This window comes from Fukomys damarensis, unplaced genomic scaffold, assembly GCF_012274545.1.
Source record: "Fukomys damarensis isolate Sample0158 unplaced genomic scaffold, DMR_v1.0_HiC HiC_scaffold_14, whole genome shotgun sequence".
NCBI lineage: Eukaryota > Metazoa > Chordata > Mammalia > Rodentia > Bathyergidae > Fukomys > Fukomys damarensis.
The window spans coordinates 6,892,656-6,914,673 of record NW_022900926.1 but is presented as its reverse complement, the minus strand read 5'-3'; the positions used below and the strand labels follow the sequence as shown (position 1 = coordinate 6,914,673).

General features: G+C 42.7%; 1 protein-coding gene across 2 annotated transcripts in view; it reads right to left on the bottom strand.

Annotated features, from left to right (window-relative positions):
* The window catches only part of Ncoa7 (nuclear receptor coactivator 7), a 113,087-nt gene that overhangs the window by 28,077 nt on the left and 62,992 nt on the right, over nt 1-22,018 (bottom strand). The window contains exons 4-10 of one of the 2 annotated variants that reach the window (XM_010625761.3): nt 21,387-21,466; nt 17,809-17,916; nt 13,380-13,493; nt 12,609-12,734; nt 11,283-11,467; nt 6,741-7,723; nt 5,737-5,905 (exon numbers count right to left, since the gene is read on the bottom strand). In XM_010625761.3, coding sequence (XP_010624063.1) covers nt 5,737-5,905; nt 6,741-7,723; nt 11,283-11,467; nt 12,609-12,734; nt 13,380-13,493; nt 17,809-17,916; nt 21,387-21,466 — 1,765 coding nt within the window. The remainder of the gene's footprint in view (nt 1-5,736; nt 5,906-6,740; nt 7,724-11,282; nt 11,468-12,608; nt 12,735-13,379; nt 13,494-17,808; nt 17,917-21,386; nt 21,467-22,018) is intronic. The other variant, XM_010625762.3, reaches the window with a different exon arrangement.

Below are 22,018 nucleotides of genomic sequence, written 5' to 3'. Positions count from 1 at the left end.
CAGCCGGCGCTTCTCACTTCCTTTTGGCTGATCTGTATGTCCAAGGGTTGCTGAAAATACCTTAGCATAATTATTCTTAAATTGGAAATAAAAGTGCCTGGTCTCACCTTCTCCCTCTTGTTCTCTCTTACTAGTTTACTTCTTAAACAAACTGCATAAACGAATTCAGTTTGGATTAAATATATTTGCCTCACTTGGCAATTTTACACAATTTCTATTAAATACCACTTCTATCTCAGGAATGATTTGTTTTATTATTACATTAATAAGGAAGTTAAAACTTTCAATGAAAAGTTTTAGCAAAGGGTGTTTCATGAAATTAGGGCCTTGGAAAGGAAACAATATATGCAGATGAGTAAGTTCCAATAATACCATCAAGTACAATGCAGTCTTAAGTACAGAGTCAAATTCCTGCATCACGCAACTACCATGGTTCACAGCCACTCTCAGAAAGACGTAACATTAGACTAGAGATAATAGCAGACCGGGCTTCTCAGTGTGACGACCATAGTCCATCCAATGGACAGCTAGCAACGTTGAGGGACCCCATGCCTGTCACAACCGGAAGGAGCTCCTGGTCCACAGTGGGCAGAAGTCAGGGACAGCTAAACACCCTACGGTTCACAGGTTAGCACCACCTCCAGCAGCAAAGAACTATGCAGCCCAGGCCAGGGATTTAGCTCAGTGGCACTGTGCCTGCCTTGCAAGTGCAAGGTCTTAAATTTAATCCCCAATACAAAAAAGAAAGAAAGAAAAACAAAAGAATTATGCAGCCGAAAATGTCACCAGTGCCAAGGTCGAGCACACTTATACAGGTGTTCAGGTTAAACGTTTCTAGTCCAAAAACCGAAATCTGAAAGTTTCCAAGTGTTACGTCAGTACTTGTGAAGTTTTGGATTCCAAATGTTTTCTTTCAGATTTCAGCATTTTAGATGAAATTTGGAATTTTGCAAATATTCCAAAATCCAAGCAACTCTGAAATCTGAAACACTTCTGCTCCCCAGCATTTCAGATAAAGGACTTTCAACCTGTACTAGATTATCAAATAGAGTAGAATTACTCATTGATCTCATGGTGAAATTAGCCCAGGTCTCCAGGTGCGTAAGTCGAGTTCTTAAAACGCCGTCAATGTTCCAAGTCCACCAGTGTCACCCTCAGATGCCCCGACAGTCAACCCTGATTCTGCAATTTCTGGGTGACACACACTTGCTCCCCAAGTGTCCAAGGATGCTGCCAGGGGCAGTGAGCAGTTGTTCAAGAAAAAACTGCCAGCTTTCTGGGTTCGGGAGCTCTTCTGACAACTTCAATAAGGTAAATCAACTACTGTCTATTCGGGTAGGTCTTACCTACTCCCTATTTCTGACTTGTAGTATCTAAACTTTTTTTGGGGGGGTGGGGGACTAGGGATAGAACCTTGAGCCCTTGTGCTTGAGAGGCAGGTGGCAAAATCACTAAGCCAAATCCCCAGTCCTGTAGTATCTAAACTTTAATAATTTCTGTAGGGCCGGGGATTTAGCTCAGTGGTTCTACCACTTGCCTCACAAGTGCAAGGACCTGAGTTCAATCCCTGGTACCAAAAAACTAAAAAATAGTTTCTGCAGAGGCGAGGAAAAAACAGCCATCCAGAATGAAGGCATACTCTGCAGACTTTTCACTATCAGCTTCCCTGTCTCTACTCTCTTCGCTCTCTTCCTCTCTGGGGTGGGCTCATCATTCAGCACAGGGGTTCAGGGAGCCACAGAACACCATGTAAAAGCAGGAGCCATTTGGTGTAGTTAACTTCTTACTCATAACAATGAGAAGGAGAAAGCTGTATTAAAAAAAAAAAACAAAAAACAACATGTAAGAAGCAACAGAGAAATAGTGAAACATGATAAAAATGGAGCTTTTGCAAATGGGAAGGGGACCAAGACTTGGAAGGAGCAGGGAAGGAGGGGAGAGGAAGGACACATAGAAAGAATTAAGAGGTGTTACATACGCGTACCAATTCCCAAAGATAAATGTAATCATTACTACTGCAAACAGGTACTAATAAAAAAAAATTATTACTTTTCTGTGATAAGGCTCTTTGGTGTATTGGATGAGTCAGAGAAACCTGCCGTAAGCAAACAAGATGTCACATCTACAGAAGGCCCTGCGGCTTGGGAAGGAGCCAGGGGGAAGGTGGTTTCCCTCTACCACTGAATCTCCCAACAAATGCATAGACCTGTGAAACGGAAAAGCAAGTAGCCACACTCTCGCTGACGTAACACAGGAATCCAGAAATTACCTGAGTAAGAAAATCACTGTAGGCTACCTCTTAGCTCACCCTTAAGGACATTTGCTGAGTTCTGAAGAATTTAAAAAGCTGCAATAAAAATGAACTTTTTTCTTCCTGTGTACTTGGAGGTCCAGTGGGAATTTACCACAGGACCTCTCCATCTGTGTCCCCTCTTAAACTAAAATGTGGGTTCCTTCAGGGCAGGTAGAATTGGAAATAAAAAGGGAACAATTATAAAAAAAATTCCTAAAACCCCATATGAAAAACTATCATCATTAACAACAGTGCAACATAATACTGCCAAGAAAATTGTTGATTCATTAATAATTAGCTCAAGAAAGAAAACTATTTGCTACTCAAATACAAGTCAGTCATGGACACCATAAAATACAGTATAATGGAATTCAACAAGTAACCTACTTTAAAAAGCTCACAAAAACCTCCTGTATAAGGGGTCAAAGCAAAGAACTGCTTCAGCATTGTGGATTTCTTCTGGGTTAAAGAACGACAGTAAAATGAATTACATGGTGGAATTACTACAAGATTTGCTGTTATAAGACTGCTTTGTTACTAGACAAAATCCTCATTAAAGGAAGTACAATTAAAAATATTTTTCTAACACTATAGACATTTTCTAATACTATAAACATTTGCCCAGTGTGAAAGTGATATATACTATAGGTAATTTTTCTGAAAGAAAATGAAAGCCCACATAACCCACAATGTGGTTGAAATTTTAGAGCTATTTTTCTCACCCATAAAAGTAGGAACTGGCTTAAGTCTTTAAGGTGTAGTCCAGTTGTGAATTCTTTTTAAAGAAGGCTAAAGAAATTTTATTGGTTCACGTATGCAGTACATACACAATGATTCATTGTGGGGCACTGGTACAAGCACATAACATAACTTAATTCTTTTTTATTTCCTCTTCTACTCCCTCCTCCTCTATCTTGGGATCCCCTTGCCATTTGCAAAAGGTTTATCTCCCTGTTGCCTGTTGTCCATCTTTTATATTGCTCTTCAAATTATTTATACTTTGGATTTCTTACATAAGAGAAGCTGTGTGATATTCAAGCTTGTGCGTCTGATTATTTCATGTAACGTAACAGTCTTAAGGTACATTTCCTGTAAATGATTCAAATGTGTGCTACTTTATAGCAGAGTAATACTCCATTATGTAAACACAACATGTTCTTTATCCATTTGTCTACTGGTGGATCTCTCCCTCTGTATCTATCTATTCATTCTGTATGTATCTTTTCTAAGATACTGCTATTATGAGTTTTGCTACTATAAACACGGAAATTTTCATTGTAGGACTACAATTTTAACATGCCTTCAGAAATTTACACTGCTTCTATTCAAAAATTTAAAATAACAACCAGAGACATACATACTTTTCCTACAGAATTCCTGCTTTAAGATTTCAGTGAGCTCCTGTGGGAGGCTGCAGGCACAGGTAAGGGAGGACACTGCAGAAGCGCAAAACTGATGGTGAAAAATGACCATGTTAACAAGTGCTCATGTGTAAGAGAAAGGCCTTTAACAAATTCATAGTAAAAGCCCTATTACTTTCTCATTAAACTGTAATTTATTAAAAGCCAGACAACTGTCCTAATGATCATCTTCCAGAAGGTGCGCTCTTGCTTGGAGTTTAACCCTGTGGTATGAGAACTTATGGTGAGGAGCTCACCTGTCAGCTGCAAGGTCTGCCCAGATGATGATGCTTCATGACCACTTGGGAAGGGGGCCTGTGGGCTTTGCAGTCACAATGACTTGCAGTTCGCTATGGCTGTGACTAGATGTCCCCAAAGCCTCATACACTCACAAATGGGGCTTTTCAGAGCTGGCTGGATTGAGGCTGTGATGCCGGGTTTAAGGGTGTGATGCTGGGATTAAGAGTGTCATGTTGGGATCATGGGTCATTCAGCTGGGGTGTGAGTGGCACTGACCAAAGGGTGGGGAGCCTGGATGGAAGATAAAGACATAGAAGAAAGGCTGAGGCTGCTTCCCTGCTTCACTGCTTGCTGCCTTCTGCTGCCATGAACGGTTTTTCTCTGGTATGCTGCCCTGCCTGGGAGCCAGTTTACTATGAACTGAAACCTCTGCAAATGGTAAATGAAATAATCCTTTCCCTCTTTAATTCTGATGTTGAGTATTTTGTGTCAGCAACGAGAAAAATAACCAAGGCACAAGTCCTCTTGAAGGCATTTTCTATTCTACAATAGGAATACAAAAGGAAAACATTTTTTTTTCTAAAGGAGTTATTTTTTGAGACAGGGTCTCACTATGTAGTTCAGGCTGGCCTTGAAGTCACTATGCAGTCCAGCCTGGGCTTGAACTCATTCCTATTGTTTTTCTAAAAGGAACTACATTTCTTAATAATTTTTCTTATAAAGACCTCTTTGGTGATGTACTGCTAAAGAATTTCTGTGATACTATCTCTACCACCCTGGACATTGTGAAAACCTGTCACTTGTAGCAACATGAGCAAGCCCAGGGGGCATTATGATAACTGGCATAAATCAGGTACAGAAAGACAAATATGTTCTCACTGACAAGCAGAAACTAAACAGGGTGATCTCATAGAAGAGCAGAACTGTGGTTACCAGAACTCAGTGGGGTAGAGAGAGGCTAGTTAAAGGTGCAAACGTACAGTTAAAGGGAGGAGTGAGTTGAGTATTCTACAGCACATGGGGTGGCTACAGTTAGCAACAATTCACTGCACTTTTCAAGTCTCCACAAGACAGGATGTTTAAAGCTCGCAAAACAGAGATGATAAATGTTTGCATGATAAATGTGCTAATAGTTCTGTGGGATGATCATGTATCATATGGATGTATGGCAATATCACAGTGCAACTCATAAATGTGTACCATTACTGTGTATCAATTAAAGGTAAAAATTCAAGCACGAGGTCCCGAGTTCAATCCCTGGTACCAAAAAAGGGGTAAAAATTAATTAATAAATAAAACACTAATCTCTAAATGTATACAGCCCCTCAGTTTGCTGAATCAGATGCTCCCTCCACAAGGCAAAGCATCTGTAGTTCCCTAACACTCTAAGCATTTAAAAAATAATGACCATCATGCTTCTCTAACGCACTCAGCGGGTGAGATGCATGCACTCCATGGTGTTCTTTTATTCCCAAGGAAAAGCATTTCCCACCGGGGCCCTAGAGAACAGCTGCGTCTCCTTTCTTTAAAAATGAAGAAGGAAAGTGGTCTGGCACGCAGTACCTACAATGACCTCAGATTTGCTGGATGAAAGTCTCTTTAGCAGAAAGTCATTCAGGTTCCTTCTAGAAACTCTACAGCCAACCATTAAGAGAACACTCTTCCCCAACAAGAAGGAAAATTAACTGTCTAAAGGTCAAGCACAACCACTGCAACTCGCAACCTGGCCAGCAGGTTTTCTGTAGCCAAACGCTCTGTCCCAGAGCAACACCCTGAGAGGCTCTTGGTGCAGCCCACACTCACCTCTCCCGAGGGACGGCGAACCAGTACTCCGGCTGCTTTCTGAGTCTGCCGTACTGCTGCACCATGGCGGCCGTATGAGTGGCGAAGGATTTCCTCATGGGTTTGCCCACTCTGATGCACAGAAACATGGGTGGGGTCTTGCTCTTTTCTTCTTTTGAGGGAAGGATATCTGTATCGCATAGGAAAAACCCTTCCTCAGTACGGACCATACTGGTGATGGAAAACTTTTCCTTTTACAAAGGAGAGGGTCTGGTCCCCTCTGAGTGGCTGACAGTCAAGGCATGTGGCAGGAACACCACACATCAAGGTCATGATAGGCCTAACCAGTTCTACAGACCTTCAACACCAAAGGAAAATGCTCAGGATGTTTCAGATGGGTCTGTGAAAGATGAGGTGTTCCACACTGAAGATAAGCACAAAACCAGTACAACAGCAAAACTGTAGGATCCTGACAGTCCCCAGTATACATGTTAATGGAGAACACCAGCGGGCTACTGTGCCACAATGCAAATCAATTTAGAATTCAAATCTCTTAAAAATCACTTAACTTGATGTGGTGGTATACATGTTTAATCCTATTACTTGGGAGGCTGAGGCAGAAGGATCACCATGAGTTTAAGGCCAGCCTGGGCTACACAGTGAGTTCAAGGCCAGCTTGAACTACATAGTGAGACCCCGTCTCAAATAACAATAACAACAACAACCCCAAAAAACAACAAAAAAAATTTAAAACTTCTTTATATTTAGAAGTTCAAGCTAAAACAGCACAAAATCATTTGAAAGGTTTTTTAACAAAATAAACTGCTTCTGAAATAGAAATCAATGCTAAAGTTTGAGTTTCAAAATATACTATTTTATGAATTTTTATCTTAATGATTACTGCAACCAGTGAGAACACAATCTATTGAGAAAACATTGTTCTCAAATACTTTTGCTACCACAGATGCAGGTTTCAGAAAGGCAATGATGCAACAGAAATATGGCATTAAACAAAAATGGCTTACCTTCAATGGGTACCTGAATCCTCTTTAACAGCCATAACTGAATTTCGGATTTATTGTTCATTTGCCCGCTAGGGCAGCTGTTATCCAGGGCTGGTTCCAAAGAGGCGTCTGGAGACTCTCTAATGCTATTTTCTTCGGCATCAGCGTCCTCTTTCTGTGCAAAAGGCTCTCGCTCCTTTTCCGGAGTCTCAGCGGGCAGGTCTCCTGCCCGGAGAACAGAGCTGCTCAGGGTGATGTCTATGCCCCCGGGTTCGCTCCATTCTGCCTTCTGCGAGTTCTCAGACTCCCGCAGCCCTTCTGTGTTCTTACTGAGGTAATACTCGATGAGTTGAATTTTATCTAGGTCTTCGTGGATGCTCAGTGAGGGTCCCACCGGGCCTTCCGGGCAGCCGGACTGCTTGTCCACTTCCGGCTCGGTGTCTTGCTTCTCGCAGCTCTCGGGGTCCAGGGTCCCCTTCAGCTCGGCGTCGTCCCTCTCCCGGGCCGGGGCGCCCCGCACCCGCACTTCCAGGACAGAAGAGTCTGTTCCTTGCTGGGTCTCCTTCCCCTCCTCTGGGTCACCTGAGAGGCACTCCTTCTGAGAGGTGTCGCGTTTCTCCACTCTGCGCTCAGGCGGAGGAGAAAGCTCTTCCAGGTCAACGAAGTCATCCTCCCCTGCGAGGAGGCAGTTTTCTTTGGCTGCAAATTCAAACTGAGGGTGCGGACGTGCGGGCTCCACGCTGGGTTTAGTCACCGAGGGAAAAACCCTGGCTATCTCCAGCATCTCGAGTTTCCCTGATCCACAGCTGCCCGCGGGCCCTGTGTCTGTGTCCTGCATGGACTTGTCCGCGGAGCCTGCTGACCCGGAACCGGAAGTCCCGGTCCTCTCCCGTTTCTCCTTATTGACGGACTTGAACTTACTGAACGGGTTGAGGTCCTTCTCCGAAGCCAGATCTTCCCACTCTCCAGGCCTGTACAGAGGACAAAGATCCTGAGGTAGGTCACTGTGGGGGCAAAATGGCGGATGCACATGGGATGTTAAAAACAAAGCCAAACAAGAAATGGAGGCAAAGCAACAAAACAAAATGAAAACTCAACCAAAAAGCAAAATGTAAAGATACCACAACTTAAGTTTAAGTTAAAATGATGTCGGGACAAGAAAATGAAATCGAGGTTGACTTCAAAATGAAACCTAAGTCAACTGAAGGAAATGGCAAGACAGTGAACCAGGAGCTGTGTATCTTAGTAGAAGCATACAGATGGTTTGGGAAGTTATACATGAACGTGGAGGTGTTGCTCATAAGATCTTAAATACAGAACAATAATGCTTCCAATTTTCATGAAGTAAAGGTCAAATACGAAATCTGATTAAAGTTCCTCAAATATTCAAAGCCTTTGCTTTTTATACAATAGTGTAGAAAACAGCTAGGTTAATTCTGAAAGACTCACTGACTTTGTAGCTATTTATTTAATTCCCTTCTATAAAATTACTGGTTTCAAACCTTGGGTTTAAGAATTGGAGGCTTCCAATGAGAAACACCCCACTTTTCCCAAAGAAGATGCGAGAGGACACATTTTGTTAGTCTTGTGGGTAGATGTCAGCAGTTCCATGTCACAGTTAAAATTGTATAGATAAGTAAATCTTATCAAAAACCTCTTAAAAGGCTGAGCTTATTTCTTAGATATGTATTTATTTTATAACAATATAATTTTTCTTTATAGCAATGGACCACTAACTAGTTTATCAGCTGAAACATTATTCTGGATGCAGTCAGTTATTTTTCCTTAGTAGCACATGCCTTTCTACACAGATGTGAATTACACAAAACATTTATCATAAAACATCTTCTCCTCCATTCAAATTAAATGGTATAGAAAAATATATGTTTTGAAGTATGATTAAAATGTCACAAGTAACCCTACATTTTCACTTACCACTACTAGTAGTAGTACTACTGCTGGGTTCAAACAGAAATATTGAACCCCTTTTACGAATAACATTTTCAATTTCAAAAATAATTCTATATTCTGAAAAACACCAGATCGTTGTACAAGTAACGCTTTATTATTTTATTATTCTGACTTTAAAATAAATGATTACAACAAGAAAGTGGCCAAGTATCAGGAAGTTCTCAAGTTACACGAAAATTATCTCCCTAAGGTTGCTTTAGAAATCATGCATGGAATGGCCAGGCTTTTTCCAACAGAAAATAAAGGCCTACGTAATTGTTCACTGCTGTTAGGCTCTGACAAATGTCTTAAGCTGCTTTTAAAGTTCACCACTCAATTCTAGCAGCATCCATTGAGACAATGAGTGCCATGTCCTAAATACAAGTCTAACAGTCTTTGTTCGGTAGGAACTTGCACATACAAAATGTTCTGCCCAACACTAAAAGCCCAGGAAATATTAGATGCTTCTGTTCTAGTCAATTAGGATAGCGCAATGCCGTGTCCTCTCCATATTGGACCCCAACATTTTACGTAGGTGTATTAAAAGAGTGTAAGCGGCCCTCCAACAAAAAACCTGAGCTTCTCCTGTATTTGATAAATAAACAAACGTTTCTTCTGTAAATATCCAAGCCCTTCTTCTCATCTCTTTCTTCTCTACTGAACATGACCACCAAGAATATATTCAGCTTCCGTGTAAGTGGCCTCAAGTTACCTCGAAAGCTCCTCTCCTTGTTCTCCCTGACCCAAGCTGCCAGTTCCCTTCTGGGACCAATGTAGCCATCTGCCTTTTCCATATTATGGCTGTCAGGCTCTGCTGTGCCAGGAACATAATGGTTTTGGCTGCACTCTGAGACAGGATCCCCGGACCAGATATCGTAGGGCGCCGTGTGTACTGCTCTGCCCACAATGCCGCTGGATCAGGACCTCTGTCCATGGGTCCGTGGGACCCAGGGCAGGGTGGCTCCTGGGGCAGGACCTGGCCACTCACCACCCCTCTGTGCTCTAACCCGAGACTGCACAGGCTCTCCTCGCTGACACCCTCATCCCCTGGGATTACCAGGGTCCCAGAGGACTTTGGATATAAACCGTGAGTACACAACAGGCAAGCACCCGATGACCTTCGAAGCCTTTGGGTAGGTGGATGCGTGAAGCTCTGGAAGACGCCATCTGCTTCCATTTACCATAAGGAAACTGAGGGACAAACATAACAAATACAGCACAGGGCTAGAAGCCTTCCAGGGAGCCCATGCAGTGTGGCACTGGCTTCCCCTGCCTGGCAGCGGTGTTCAGGAAGAGCTCAGCATCCCAGGCTGGCAGGAAAGCAGTGGCCTGGGCTAGGAAGGCTGTGGACACAGTGACAGAGTACGGGAGCCTGACTGAGGCAGCAAGACCCTGGACTGTTTAGGTCTCTTTCCTCGCCCTGCCCTTCTTTTCCTGCGGGCACTTTCCAGCCTGCTGCCAGACTCTGTGCTGTCGCCTCACTGAGGTCACTGAAGCTGTCTGCTTTGTGGCTGCCGTTCTTGGATAGTGGAGGAGACACAGAGGAGAAAGGCCAGCAAGTCTAGACGGCTTCAGATGGTTGCCAGTCCCCTCCGCTTTCTGGCTCTTTCTTTATGGGGGGCTTTTCACTTAAAAATCATTTTATAATAAACTCAGCATCCTAAGACAAAAGTAATCAGGGCTAAAATAATACCCATGTACACTTCAGAGAAGAAAAAAAAGTATCACCAACTCTTCATACTGCCTAAGACGTTGGGTGAAGGGGTGGGGGCGTTGTACGCTGTCTGCTCACTCCTGCTGCCAGGTTCAGGGCAGACCCAGGTGAGGAAAACTGCCTGTCTGGTAATTTAACTGAAGATAAACACAACCATCCTTCATAATTCAACCCAGAAGGGCAGGGTGGGGTGGTGCACACCTGTAACCTCAGCTTTTAGGAGGCCGAGGTGGGAGGGTCTCTTTGAGTTCCTGGCCAGCCTGGGCTAACTACATAGCAAAACCCTGTCTCAAAAACATTGCAATAGAAAAATCCAACCTAGAAATATTGTTTTTGGTAATCAGGCTAATGTTCTTTCAGAGAAACTATATCTTCTTTCATGAATTCATTAAGAACATGCATTGCTTCTCATAAAAATAAGCCAAACAAGTATCTTTTTTTTTTACTGGTAGTAGCAGCTTTTAGTTAGTTTTTGGTTTTTTGTTTAAATGGGGACTGAACTGGATCCTTGCGCTTACAAAGCAGGCGCCAGAACCACTGAGCTGAATCTCCGGCCCAGTTGTTAGTTTTTTACTTTTCTGCGTTAATCTTTATATACTAAACTTTCCCATGTCGTTGACTTTTATCATTTCCACTTCATGTATTGTTTGGTCTTTCTGAGAGAGGACCCCGCTATGCAGGTCAGGCTCCCCTTGAACTCACTATGGTGTGTAGCCCAGGCTGGTCTCACTCGTTGCAGTCCTCCTCCCCCAGCCTCCTGAGTGCTGGGATTGCCAGCGGGCACCACCATACCAGGCTCATTTTTCTGTATTTCAATTTACCGATTAAGTTCTCCACCTGCCAGCTCAGCTCTACCCAATCCCGAGTTCTCACACCTCCCTTCCAGGAAGGGCTCTTACGAGGGCAGGGCGTCCTTGATCTTCATGTGGGAGATGTCGTTGTACAGCGCGATGGACACCACCTCCTCCATGGGGCAGATGAGGCCGTACTCCTCGCAGCCGTTCTCGATCACCAGGGGGTCAGACTTGTGGGGGTCGAACATGATGTTGTTGGGGGTAACAATCATGACGCCTCCGACCACGCCCTGCAGGACAGCGACAGACATGGGCCAGGCGTCTCTCAGCCTCATTGCCTTCCTTGGACCCGTGGGCCCCACCCTCCGCCCCTCGCACTCTACAGGATCACAGCCCCAGGGCTCTGTCTGAACCCTGAGCCCAGCGGTCCTGGCAGGAACAGGCACGGAAGGCCCCACGGGGGTCCACCTGTCTGACAGTACAGGGGCTGAGGAGGAATCAGTAAGGGGCCACAGGCAGTGCCAGCTGAGTGCTGCACTGAGTCTGCAGGGCCCACAGTGCAGTGAGTGAACAGAGCCACACTGCGAATCCAAAGCAGAAGACAGAAGCCCTTCAAAGTCTGACGCCTGAGGTTTGGTCAGGTGACAGTCGGCCTTTACTGCCTGGTGACGTATTATTTACTAGGGACAGAAGGATTCCCTGTAATAAATAATGATTCTGATGCTTTTAGTGACTCTAATAAGCATCTATGTTAACATTTTTGTATTTCAGGCATTATTTTTGTTTGTGAGGTTACAAATATACATCAATGACTTATTTTCCTAAAATGAGCTCTACCATGAACACAGAATATAGGTAGAATTCCTTCTTCAGAGGTTCACTACAAGTCTTTTTCTGTGCAAGACATCAACAACTAAAAGTAAAAACAGCCAATATTTTAGTACTAGCAATAGTGGCAGCAGGATGAGAAATGACCATTTTTCAGAATAGGAGACAATGTCTTTACATGAATTATCTCTTTTACCTACGACAGTCTGTTAGTTATATTTTATAACTGTTCTTATTTTATAGAGAAGTGACCCTCAGGGATTTAAATCCCTTGAAGCAGGGAGGGGCGTTAGTGAGACTGACTCTGTGTTTGCTGATAACCAGGTACTGGGCCCTCAGCCTAAGAATTTTCAGGTAAGAATGGAAAGGTTAGCGATACCTCCAAGGTCACAAGCGGTCACCTTCCTGGGCATCGAAAGTCCTTCGGCCAATAAAGTGAAACTCACTCAATGCTTCAGAACAAACAGATGTTTGACAAATCTTGAGTTGCAACTCTAGGTAAATATTTCACCATATCCTTCCTTCCAGTGACTTACAGCCTTTAGTTTCTACAAGATTCCAAGAAAATTCTCAGAAAAGCAAACAAACAGGAGTGCCATATACCTTTCCATCAGTGAAGTAGCGACAATTCATTTTGAGAAATTTCACCACGCCTGGCTCATCGTCTTCCGAAGTAGATGACAAGACTCTCTCAATAGGTTTTAAAGCCTTTCTTGCTAAGTCAGCATCCTTATGAAAGCAAAAATTTCCAAATTCAAATCAAAGCAATTTTTCAAAACAAGAATACTATTTCTGTTTAACTTAAATATAAAAATAGGCAAACGTACTTTGTCCTTCAAAAATATTACGAATATATCAACAGGTATCCAAACCAACCTAAGATTTTGTTGTTGTTATTTGAGTCAGGGACTTGCCGTGTCTTCCAGGCTGTCCTCGAACCGGCAACGATCCTCCTGCCTCAGCCTCCCAAGTGCTGGGATTACAGGCGTTCACCACGAGGCCCAGCTAAACTAAGATTTTTTAAAAAGGTGTATGTATAAACTCGTAAACTAGTTTATTAACTGTCTTGGAAGATTACCTAAATAAAATAATTCATATTACATTTCTGACTCAATCTCCTTAGAAGGAAGGAGCACAAATAATCTGTCCACCTCGCTGTCAGTTTAATTCCCTAGTTTTACCCAAGTTAGGAGTTTTAAACTTTGAGATGGTTTTCCTCGGAGTGGACCTGGTCTCTGGAGTAAGACACCTCCCCGAACTCCAGCCCCCTCGGGGATTTCAGATGTAATCTTGTCCTAAGTAACACACAGATTCTGCAGCGCGTGAGAACACGCGTGCTCGGCGTGAAGCCGGACTGGGCGCGTACATACGTACAGGCAGCTTGTCGTATTCCGCGTCGGACGATGAGGGAGAGACGGTAGCCCCGGGGCTGGAGGAGGACAGTCGCAGGGTACTGCAGGGAGAGCCGGCCTCTGGCACGAAGAGGACCTGAGGATGGGAGGAAGCCACTGAGTGGGTCCAACGATCGGGCAGACTGAGAGCTGTTACCCAGGGAAACCTCAGTGCCCTGCGACACTCAGTGCAGGACCAAGACCTGGCCGATCCCATACAGCTCCTAGCAACCGGGGTCATGGCAACGAATCAGTAAACAACGCTCGGCCTGGCGCACAAGTGTAGTGCAGCAGAAGCGCCGGACACGCCTAGGGGTGCTGCAGGAGGACAAAAAGGGGACAGGAAGGTCAGCGGGCCTGCTTGTCGCTCCTGCGAAGCAAGTGGGTCCAAGGGCGTCCTGACCAAGGAGGAACAGGAGCGGAGGAGAGGAGAGCTGTCAAGAGAAGCGGACTCAGAGTGAACATCCCTTGCTGAAGTACTGCCTCGCCTTGGGGCTGGAAGTATTTCAGATTCAGACTGGGGAGGAGCCGGGGTGGAAATATCTGCACAGACTTTTACCTGGTGAACATCTTTAATTTTATAAAAATCCCAAATCCAAAATGCTTCTAATACACTCAAACAGATTTGAGGGCATTTCAGATCTTGGATTAGGGCCACTCTACCTGTGGTGTACAAGAAGAGAGGAGAAAAGTCTGGCAAGCCTCTAATGCGTCAGATAGGCAAGGTGACCGCAGGCAGGCCTGGTTGCTAAAATAATATGGTAAACTAAATAATCATCAGTAAAATAACCTGTCTCCTCCACCACTGTCTGCATTATAAAAAAATTAAAATGCCCAACAGGTTGTACAAAATATCTCTTCTGCAAAATGCGGTGATAAAATGTTATCACGGTGACATCCTTCAACACTTTCAAGGGCTGGGGATTTAGCTCAGCGGTTCGGTGGCCTGCCTTGCAAGCGCAAGGACCCGAGTTCGATCCCCAGTACCAAAAAACAAAAAACAAACACTTTTAATGAGATGTGCTATTTTGGCATATATCAAATATAATCCTAAAATGTTAACTTTTAATGCTGTAAAACAGGATTCAGAGCTAATCTCAGAATCAGTACTACTGTATCTCCTCTATGCAGTACTTGTGTTTTAACTTTTGTTACCTAAACCTCACTTCAATCCAGAAGAGACCCAGGCAAACACAAAAAGCACATTTACAATAAAGGTGGGGAAGTAAAAAGCAAGAGGATAAAAGAGGAGAGTTACTGCTGAAAACACGTACTCAGTTATTAACAAGCACTCGCAAAAGGAACATAAACAGCCACGACTCTCCACAGAGCCAATGCAAAGGGACAGGCATGCGTGCTTAGCAGAATTCAACTTCTGTAAGACTAAAACAAATGAATTTCACAGAAGGACACCCACCCTGTCTCTCATAGAGCTGCATGGAAAGGAGCTTCCTAGGCTAAACTTTATTTTTCCTGGTGATACCTTAATAGTACATATGATAATCAGTTTGAAAGACTTTTCTTTTTGTTTCCCCACCAGTACTGGGGATTGCATCCTGCCTGCTAATACTTTATAACATCTTCAATAAAGTCAGTAGAAAAGGCAAAAGTTTAGAGTTCTACAAAAAGTCTAGGGTTTATTTGCAAAGGAATGATTGTTGGCATTGCCCCCAAACAATTATTATTTTTTGCACCTGAACTCTTTAAAGTTCAAGCCACATAAATTCTATTATTGTGCACATTGGAAATGTCGAATCAAGGGGACAGAGTCTTGTCTAAACAGCTAACTGCACTGCAGTCAGAGGGGACACGTGACAGCCGGAAGGTCACCAGGTCATGTGCTACCTCCAGCTCCCTGAACACGGGTGTGGTCTGGGTCACAGCAGGGCTGAGGTTTTCCTGCTGCCCCCAGAAAAGAATTCTATGTTCACTCGCACACATGGGCAGTAGGAACCCTGAGATCCTAAAGTTCTTCATCATAAAGCAAAGCTGCCTTTTAAACACAGAAAAAAATTCTAAGTATGTGTGGCCAAGGTCGGCAGGAATACCAACACATCTTCAAGTATGCACCCATGGGCTGACTTCGGAGTGTGTTCAAGATAAATTACTTGCCAGTGTACACTTTTTGTACATGTCCTCAAGTTTGATGTTTCAGAGCAAACTCTGAACCTTCTGAAAAATATTTTATTTTGTTAATTTTTTAAAAGTTTGTCTGATCTTTTCAAAAATTTTATTTTGAAACAACAAAACTCTACAGTAACACTGTAACTGAACTGGTGTCCACATAGCCTCCTCTGGGAATCACCTGCTATGTGGGCATCAACCCTTCCAGACCAGTTCTTCCTACAGCAAAGCAGCCTCCAGAAAGGCAAGCACTGAACTCTCTGGTCCCAAAGCAGATCAAACCAGCTTTGATTTATGAGATCTACTGAGAAGACAGGTGCGTCTACCTTCTCTGGGCACCAAGACGGAAAATTTAAAAATTCTTGAAAGCAAAACATGAGTGCAGTTTTAAAGCTCCTCAATCTACTTCACTCCTCTCAATTCATCTTTGCCAGAAAAAAAAAAAAATGAGGAGAGACAGGATTGGGACATCACCTAGCTGTTTAGATCTGTAAGGGTTGTATACCTTGATACAGGCTGGTGGGATGTGAAATTACATGGCCAGACCCTACATGCAGAGATTAGGGAAACTAAGATCTGAAAGAGGAAGTGACTTGAGCAGGTCAAACTGCTAACAGAAGGCCAAGAGGAAACAAAGTTTGGGGCGTCTATCTTTGATATTTTCAACAATATCTCAAGCACATTAAAGCAGTCTTTGAATTCCTCTTGGCTACTGAACCTTAATGTTCCAGTCAACCATTTTGTTTATGGACATAGTATCCTCTAAGTTATTTAACTATGTTCCAATGACTGTAATCTTTACATGTGAATTACTAAATATATGTCTAATGTATCTGCTATATGTCAAAGACGTGGTATGCAACAGTACTGGAAATTATAAAGCAATCCCAAAATTAGGAGATTAATATCTGTTTTCTTAGAAATGAAAATATATTACCTTTTTTTTTGAGACAGGGTCTCACTATGTAGTTGAGAATGACCTGGAACTCTCTATGTAGCCGAGGCTGGTCTCGAACTCACAGCAATCCTCCTGCCTCAGCCTCCAGAGTGCTGGGATTACAGGCGTGCACAACCACGCCCTGCTATATGTTACTTTTTGAAGTGTTGTAATGAAGACCCTACGTTCAGTCCATTACCTGGTAGTGGCGGGATACTAATTTCGCTTTTCTTTTCATAAACACTAACTGACAAACAAAACAAAGCACAATAACCAGCTGGCCAACCTGTGCTGTCCTTGAAAGAAAATGCAAAGAACAATATAAACACTGCCTGAATGAAGTTCAGTTTAAAAGTAGCATTTTTTTTTTTTTTATCCTGAAAGGACTAAATATCACCATCATGTCCAGTCACAAAGATGTGTTAGTAAGGCAGCAATGGAACCCAAATGTGTTCATGAGAACCAAGCACATCCGTGGATACTTGGACTTGCTAAGCACTTTTAATGACTGGACCACTGAGATTTACAGGCTGTAGTTTTAGAGTGAAAATGCCAGACTACTTTATCACGCAGAAGGAATTGAAAAAAAAATTACTTGGTTAACTGATGTGGCAACATTAGATACTTGTCAATTTCATTCAGTTTAATAAATTAAGTACTAAAAACCTGAAAAAAACTGGAGTAACCATTTCTGATGGCCTTGCTAGAATGTCTTTTGTCTTTGGCCAGGATAGTCATTCTTATTATGGTATCAAACTGACATAACATACAAAAAATTTGCCTACTTTAGAAAAGAGGAAGGGCCAGCAATTTAGCTCGGTGGTTTCGGAGCCTGTCTCGAGAGTGCAAGGTCCTGAGTTCAATCGCTGGTACCAAAAAAAAAAAAATAAAGCAATGTTCATAATGTGCCCCATAGAAGTGGACTAAACTGAAAGTTATAATTCTTAATTAAATATATAAGGATACCTGTATTATATTTGATAGGAAAAAAGTACATTAATTTACAACTTCTCTTGATGTGCTGGAGGGAGGCACAATGCCACTGAGCTAAATCCCTGGCTCAACTTACTACATAAGTTAATGACATTATGAGGAACTGTGTGAATCATTTGCAGTTAATCTCTGACCAGTTCTTAGGTATCAGGTTGTATTCTGAATTCCTGGATCTATAGGAGATGAAAGACTGAACCAATCACATTACTGTTGATGATAATCCTGTGCCACAAATAGTAAAGCATTTAGTATGGCAATAAAAGACAAATGGAACCTTAAATGTACCAATAAACTCAATGAGGGAAAAAAAAGACAAATGGAAAATTTCTAAAGTGATATTCAACAAGAAAGTAGTTACCTGGCCTGGAACAATAGTGTGCGTGAACAGTTTATTCAGTTCCACTAATTTATTGGGAGTGATGTTAAACTTCAGGGCTATGGAGTTCAGGGTGTCCTGGCTTCCAGCCTAGCAAAGTAAAAAGATAAGATGCAACATGTAAAACAACAACAACGACAAAAAAATCCTTTTGATAGCATTAATCTATTCAAGATTAGAGTGAAAGGAAAAGTAATAGTTCCGTCCAGATGTACAAGGAAAGACAGTGAATACATTCTCAGTTCTTCATAAAACCATCTTCAAATTTCACTGTGCATTAATAGATTTCTAATTTTACTTTGGCACAGTTTAGGTCTGTAGAGTAGGGCTTCCAGAGGTCTAATAGAAAACTATAACGAAATAAGAACCAAGATATATCATGTAAAGGTACAAGTTCCCAATGATGAATGTAAATGTACTGTATACCTAAGGTGTACAAATGAAATAATTTGAGATAAAATAAAAAAGAAAACTGTAAGGTCAAAAGAAAAAACGAATCACACAACCCACCCACAGGGAAAGAGGGGCCACTCTCTCGTGTGATTTTTGGCTGTTGCCTCTCTCTTCAATACTCTACCCACTCAGGACAGTAGCCCATTAAGAGCAGTTTCTCGGGGTTCATTTAAGAAATTTCCAAGTGAATACTGTGGAAGAAATTCAGATAAGCCACCAAGAAAATAGTACACGGTCATTAACAAGTTTCCGCGGCCAATCACATGGGTGCTATTCTAAATCTATAGAATTCGTGACCTGCATTCCAGATGCACACTTCCCTTTCCTCCTCCATAGGAGAAGGAAAGTGGGCAGTGAGAAAATGGGGAGCTTCACAGTAAAAAAACAATCTCTTGGACAGTCCCCCAAGCCACCACCCAGAGCCAGACTTGTGGGAGGTATCTGCGGTGAATGTCACTGAGAAGTTCCCATGCCTGGGCTGAGAGGGGTGGCTGCCCCGGTAAACAGCTGACTCCAGAGAGAAAAACCGCAAGGCAGTCAGAAGCAGAGGAGGGAGGAAGTGGAGTGGTGAGGAGGTAGAGGGGCACAAGCAGAATTAAACACCCACTGCCACTGGAATGAAACCCCCATCAACCAATGAACCATCTCAGATTAATCCAGTTGTATACTACAGATTACATTAAATAGTGTGAAATATTTTCAACAACAAATTAGGGTATCCATCCATCTCTACTGTAAATCTAACTCAACCCTGGGCTGAATCATTTCTACCAAGTGAACAAAAATATTTTTTATTGTCAGATATTTACATAAAATATATTCGACCCCAGTTATTTTCAAGGTTTAGAGTCAGGTACAAGATAGAAACTGACAATTCAGACTCTAGAGCCAGATTGCTGGACTGGGCTCCGGCTAGCCACCTGCTGCTTGGCTGCACAACTTGGGCATTTTGCTTCATTTCTCTGGGTCTGTTTCTTCACCCCTCAAATACAGATCTATCATCAAACAAATGTCTGCTTTACAGCTCTTATTTCATCTCATGGTATGTCATCAATAAATTTGCTTCATATTTTATGAGTAAAGCATGTAAAAGATTCTGCATGTAAAGTGTTCAGTGAATGAGAAAAACATTAACCAAGCAGAGTTATCACATAAACATGAAGTATGCATATAGAACTGCACCACAAAGACCCTGGAAGGGATGAACCAATCTAAACCAGAATGCTCAAACATCTACACTTACGGTCCAGTAGAAAAACCAGTAAATGCTAGCACAATCCTGAGAGTCACCTTTTATTCATTTCTAGGCTTTAATTCTAATGACAAGTACAAAAATAACTTGCCAACCGCTCGCTGGGTATGGTGGCACATACCTGTAATCCCAGCAATGGGGAGGATCGCTGTGAGTTCGAGTCCAGCCTGAGTTACATAGCAAGTTTGAGGCCAACCTGAACTACATAGTGAAACCCTGTCTCAAACAAAACAAAACAAACAAACAACAACAGAAAAACCTTGCCAACTACAGTCAATTTTCACAACACATACATAAACCAGGTAGGCACATCTACATTATTAATCTGACACATATTAACCTGTGGATTGATTTATATTAACTCTCACTTCATTGTTTGTTATATGGTGTGAAGCACATTCTGGAGGGGCCTGTAAATCGTACTGCTGGATACACCCAAGTCTTAAGGATTATGGCTGTTGAGTATTTTCACAAATAAATAATCTAATCCAGGACTTCCTAGTGCACATTTTGAGGTATGGTAGCATTCCTGGAGTTACAAGGATCAGTAATGTTGTCTACATAATGTGACACAGAACCCCACAGGTCCTTTCTGTTACGGAAGGACTCTGTCTGTTATCTCCGGGAAGATGCCAGCAGCTCCACAGAACGCTGAGCATTAAAGCCTGGGCCGGGCTCTTCACTGTGACTCCTGCAGGCTTGCAGACTAACATTCCAAATGGAACATCACAGGGTATGATATCTTGCTGCTTGCCCTGTACAGGGGTTGGCAGGCCATGGAAATAGTGAGTGTAAAACAAGTGCACATCAGGAAAACACAAGCTGGCAATGGTACTTGCACTGGGCTTCTCAGAAGTCGAAGAGAATACTCAACAGTGTGAGCACAGAGTGAATGAAAACAGACCAATACCTGAGCTCCCACTTTATGCCAGGTCTGGTATAAATGTGATCTCTCTCCTGGTGCAGCGAGAGAGGGGTACATGACACAGCAGTGACGGACACACACAGCAACATTCATCTATTGGCTCACTAAAGAGACACCTTCTACCTGGAAGGTGCCCAGAATACAGTGCAGAAAAAAGTCTCAGCGCTCTCTGTGGATTTAAGAATTAAGGAATGGTTGCTTCTCGGCCTTTTGGCTAAGATCAAGGGAAGAATTAAGGAATGAAATAAGACATTCAGATAACAGCACACTAATGAAACATGCCATAAATTATGTAAAGGAACATGAGTGCATGCGAGGATACAATGAAGGAATCCAGCTTGACGTGCTGGATGGTCACAGGAAATAGGAAAGAATGTGGAAAGATGTCAAGCGTCTGCCTTGCGTCAATACACGGATGACAAAGCCACTGCTTCCTGAGACAGGACCAAGCAGAGAGAACCAAGTGGGTATGTTGAGTGGGCACTGAGGATATGGCTTTGGGTTTCAGAAAGGAAGTCTGGGACGGAGATCTAAGATGGCAGCCCTAGTCATAACCGAGGTAACTCAAGTCACCGAAGGAGAGCACAGCTGCTGTGCACGCCCGACTGAAGCAGTCGTGGTCATCTTCTGCAACCCAGCTCAGGTGGGCGGCACTGGAGTGGCGAGGGAAGGGGACACCTGCCGAGACAGCCAGGCCAGCGTAAGCGCTGCTGGGGCTCAGTGGGGACAGATGTAGCCAGGGAGACCTCACAACCCAAGTCACCGGTTTACACCCTATGTCCAGGGAGAACAGAGGGACAAAAGAAACCACCTGGAACACATCTCACTATTCAAGAATAAATACAGCTAAGGGGTAAAACATGACAGGGAGAAATGTGTTATCACTCCAGCAGCAGTAATGAGCATTCCTGCCGTCCTGATTATACTTACGGTGTATTCCATGGTTCCATGCGGCTTCTGAACCACCATCTTCTTCTCCTTTTTATCATGTGTTTTGTTTGGATTGTCATCTGAAGAATAAGTTATACATAAATGAGTAATTTCATTTTGAGAAATTTAAGACTGATTAAATCTACACTGTATGAAAATCCATTACCAAATGGACTTAAAAATGGCACTAACAGAAAAATGGACACAGAGTATACATAGACTGTGCTTATAAAAGCAGACCGGTTACCGAGGAGCATCTAAGTAACTGCTGGAACATTAACTCTAATTGAATAACACAAATAGAGACAATGAAGTAATATGCTCTAGAATTACTAACGCAATAGTTTGAATGGCAATATGTCATGATGACGAAGATAGAATAAAATTAGTATGATCGCTATATGAAGGATGCATAATGTAGATCAGGTTAACACTTCCAGAAAGTGATTTGGCAATATGCAGCAACAGCCATAAAAATGATTCTTCTCTGAGTCAGTATTTCCTTGCTTAAGAATTTATCCTAAGGGCAAATTCAAAAAAAGAAAAGTGGCATACTTGGTCACTAAATATTATTATTATTATTTTATTTGTTTTTTTTTTTTTTTTTTTTTTGGGGGTCAACATGGGGTCTT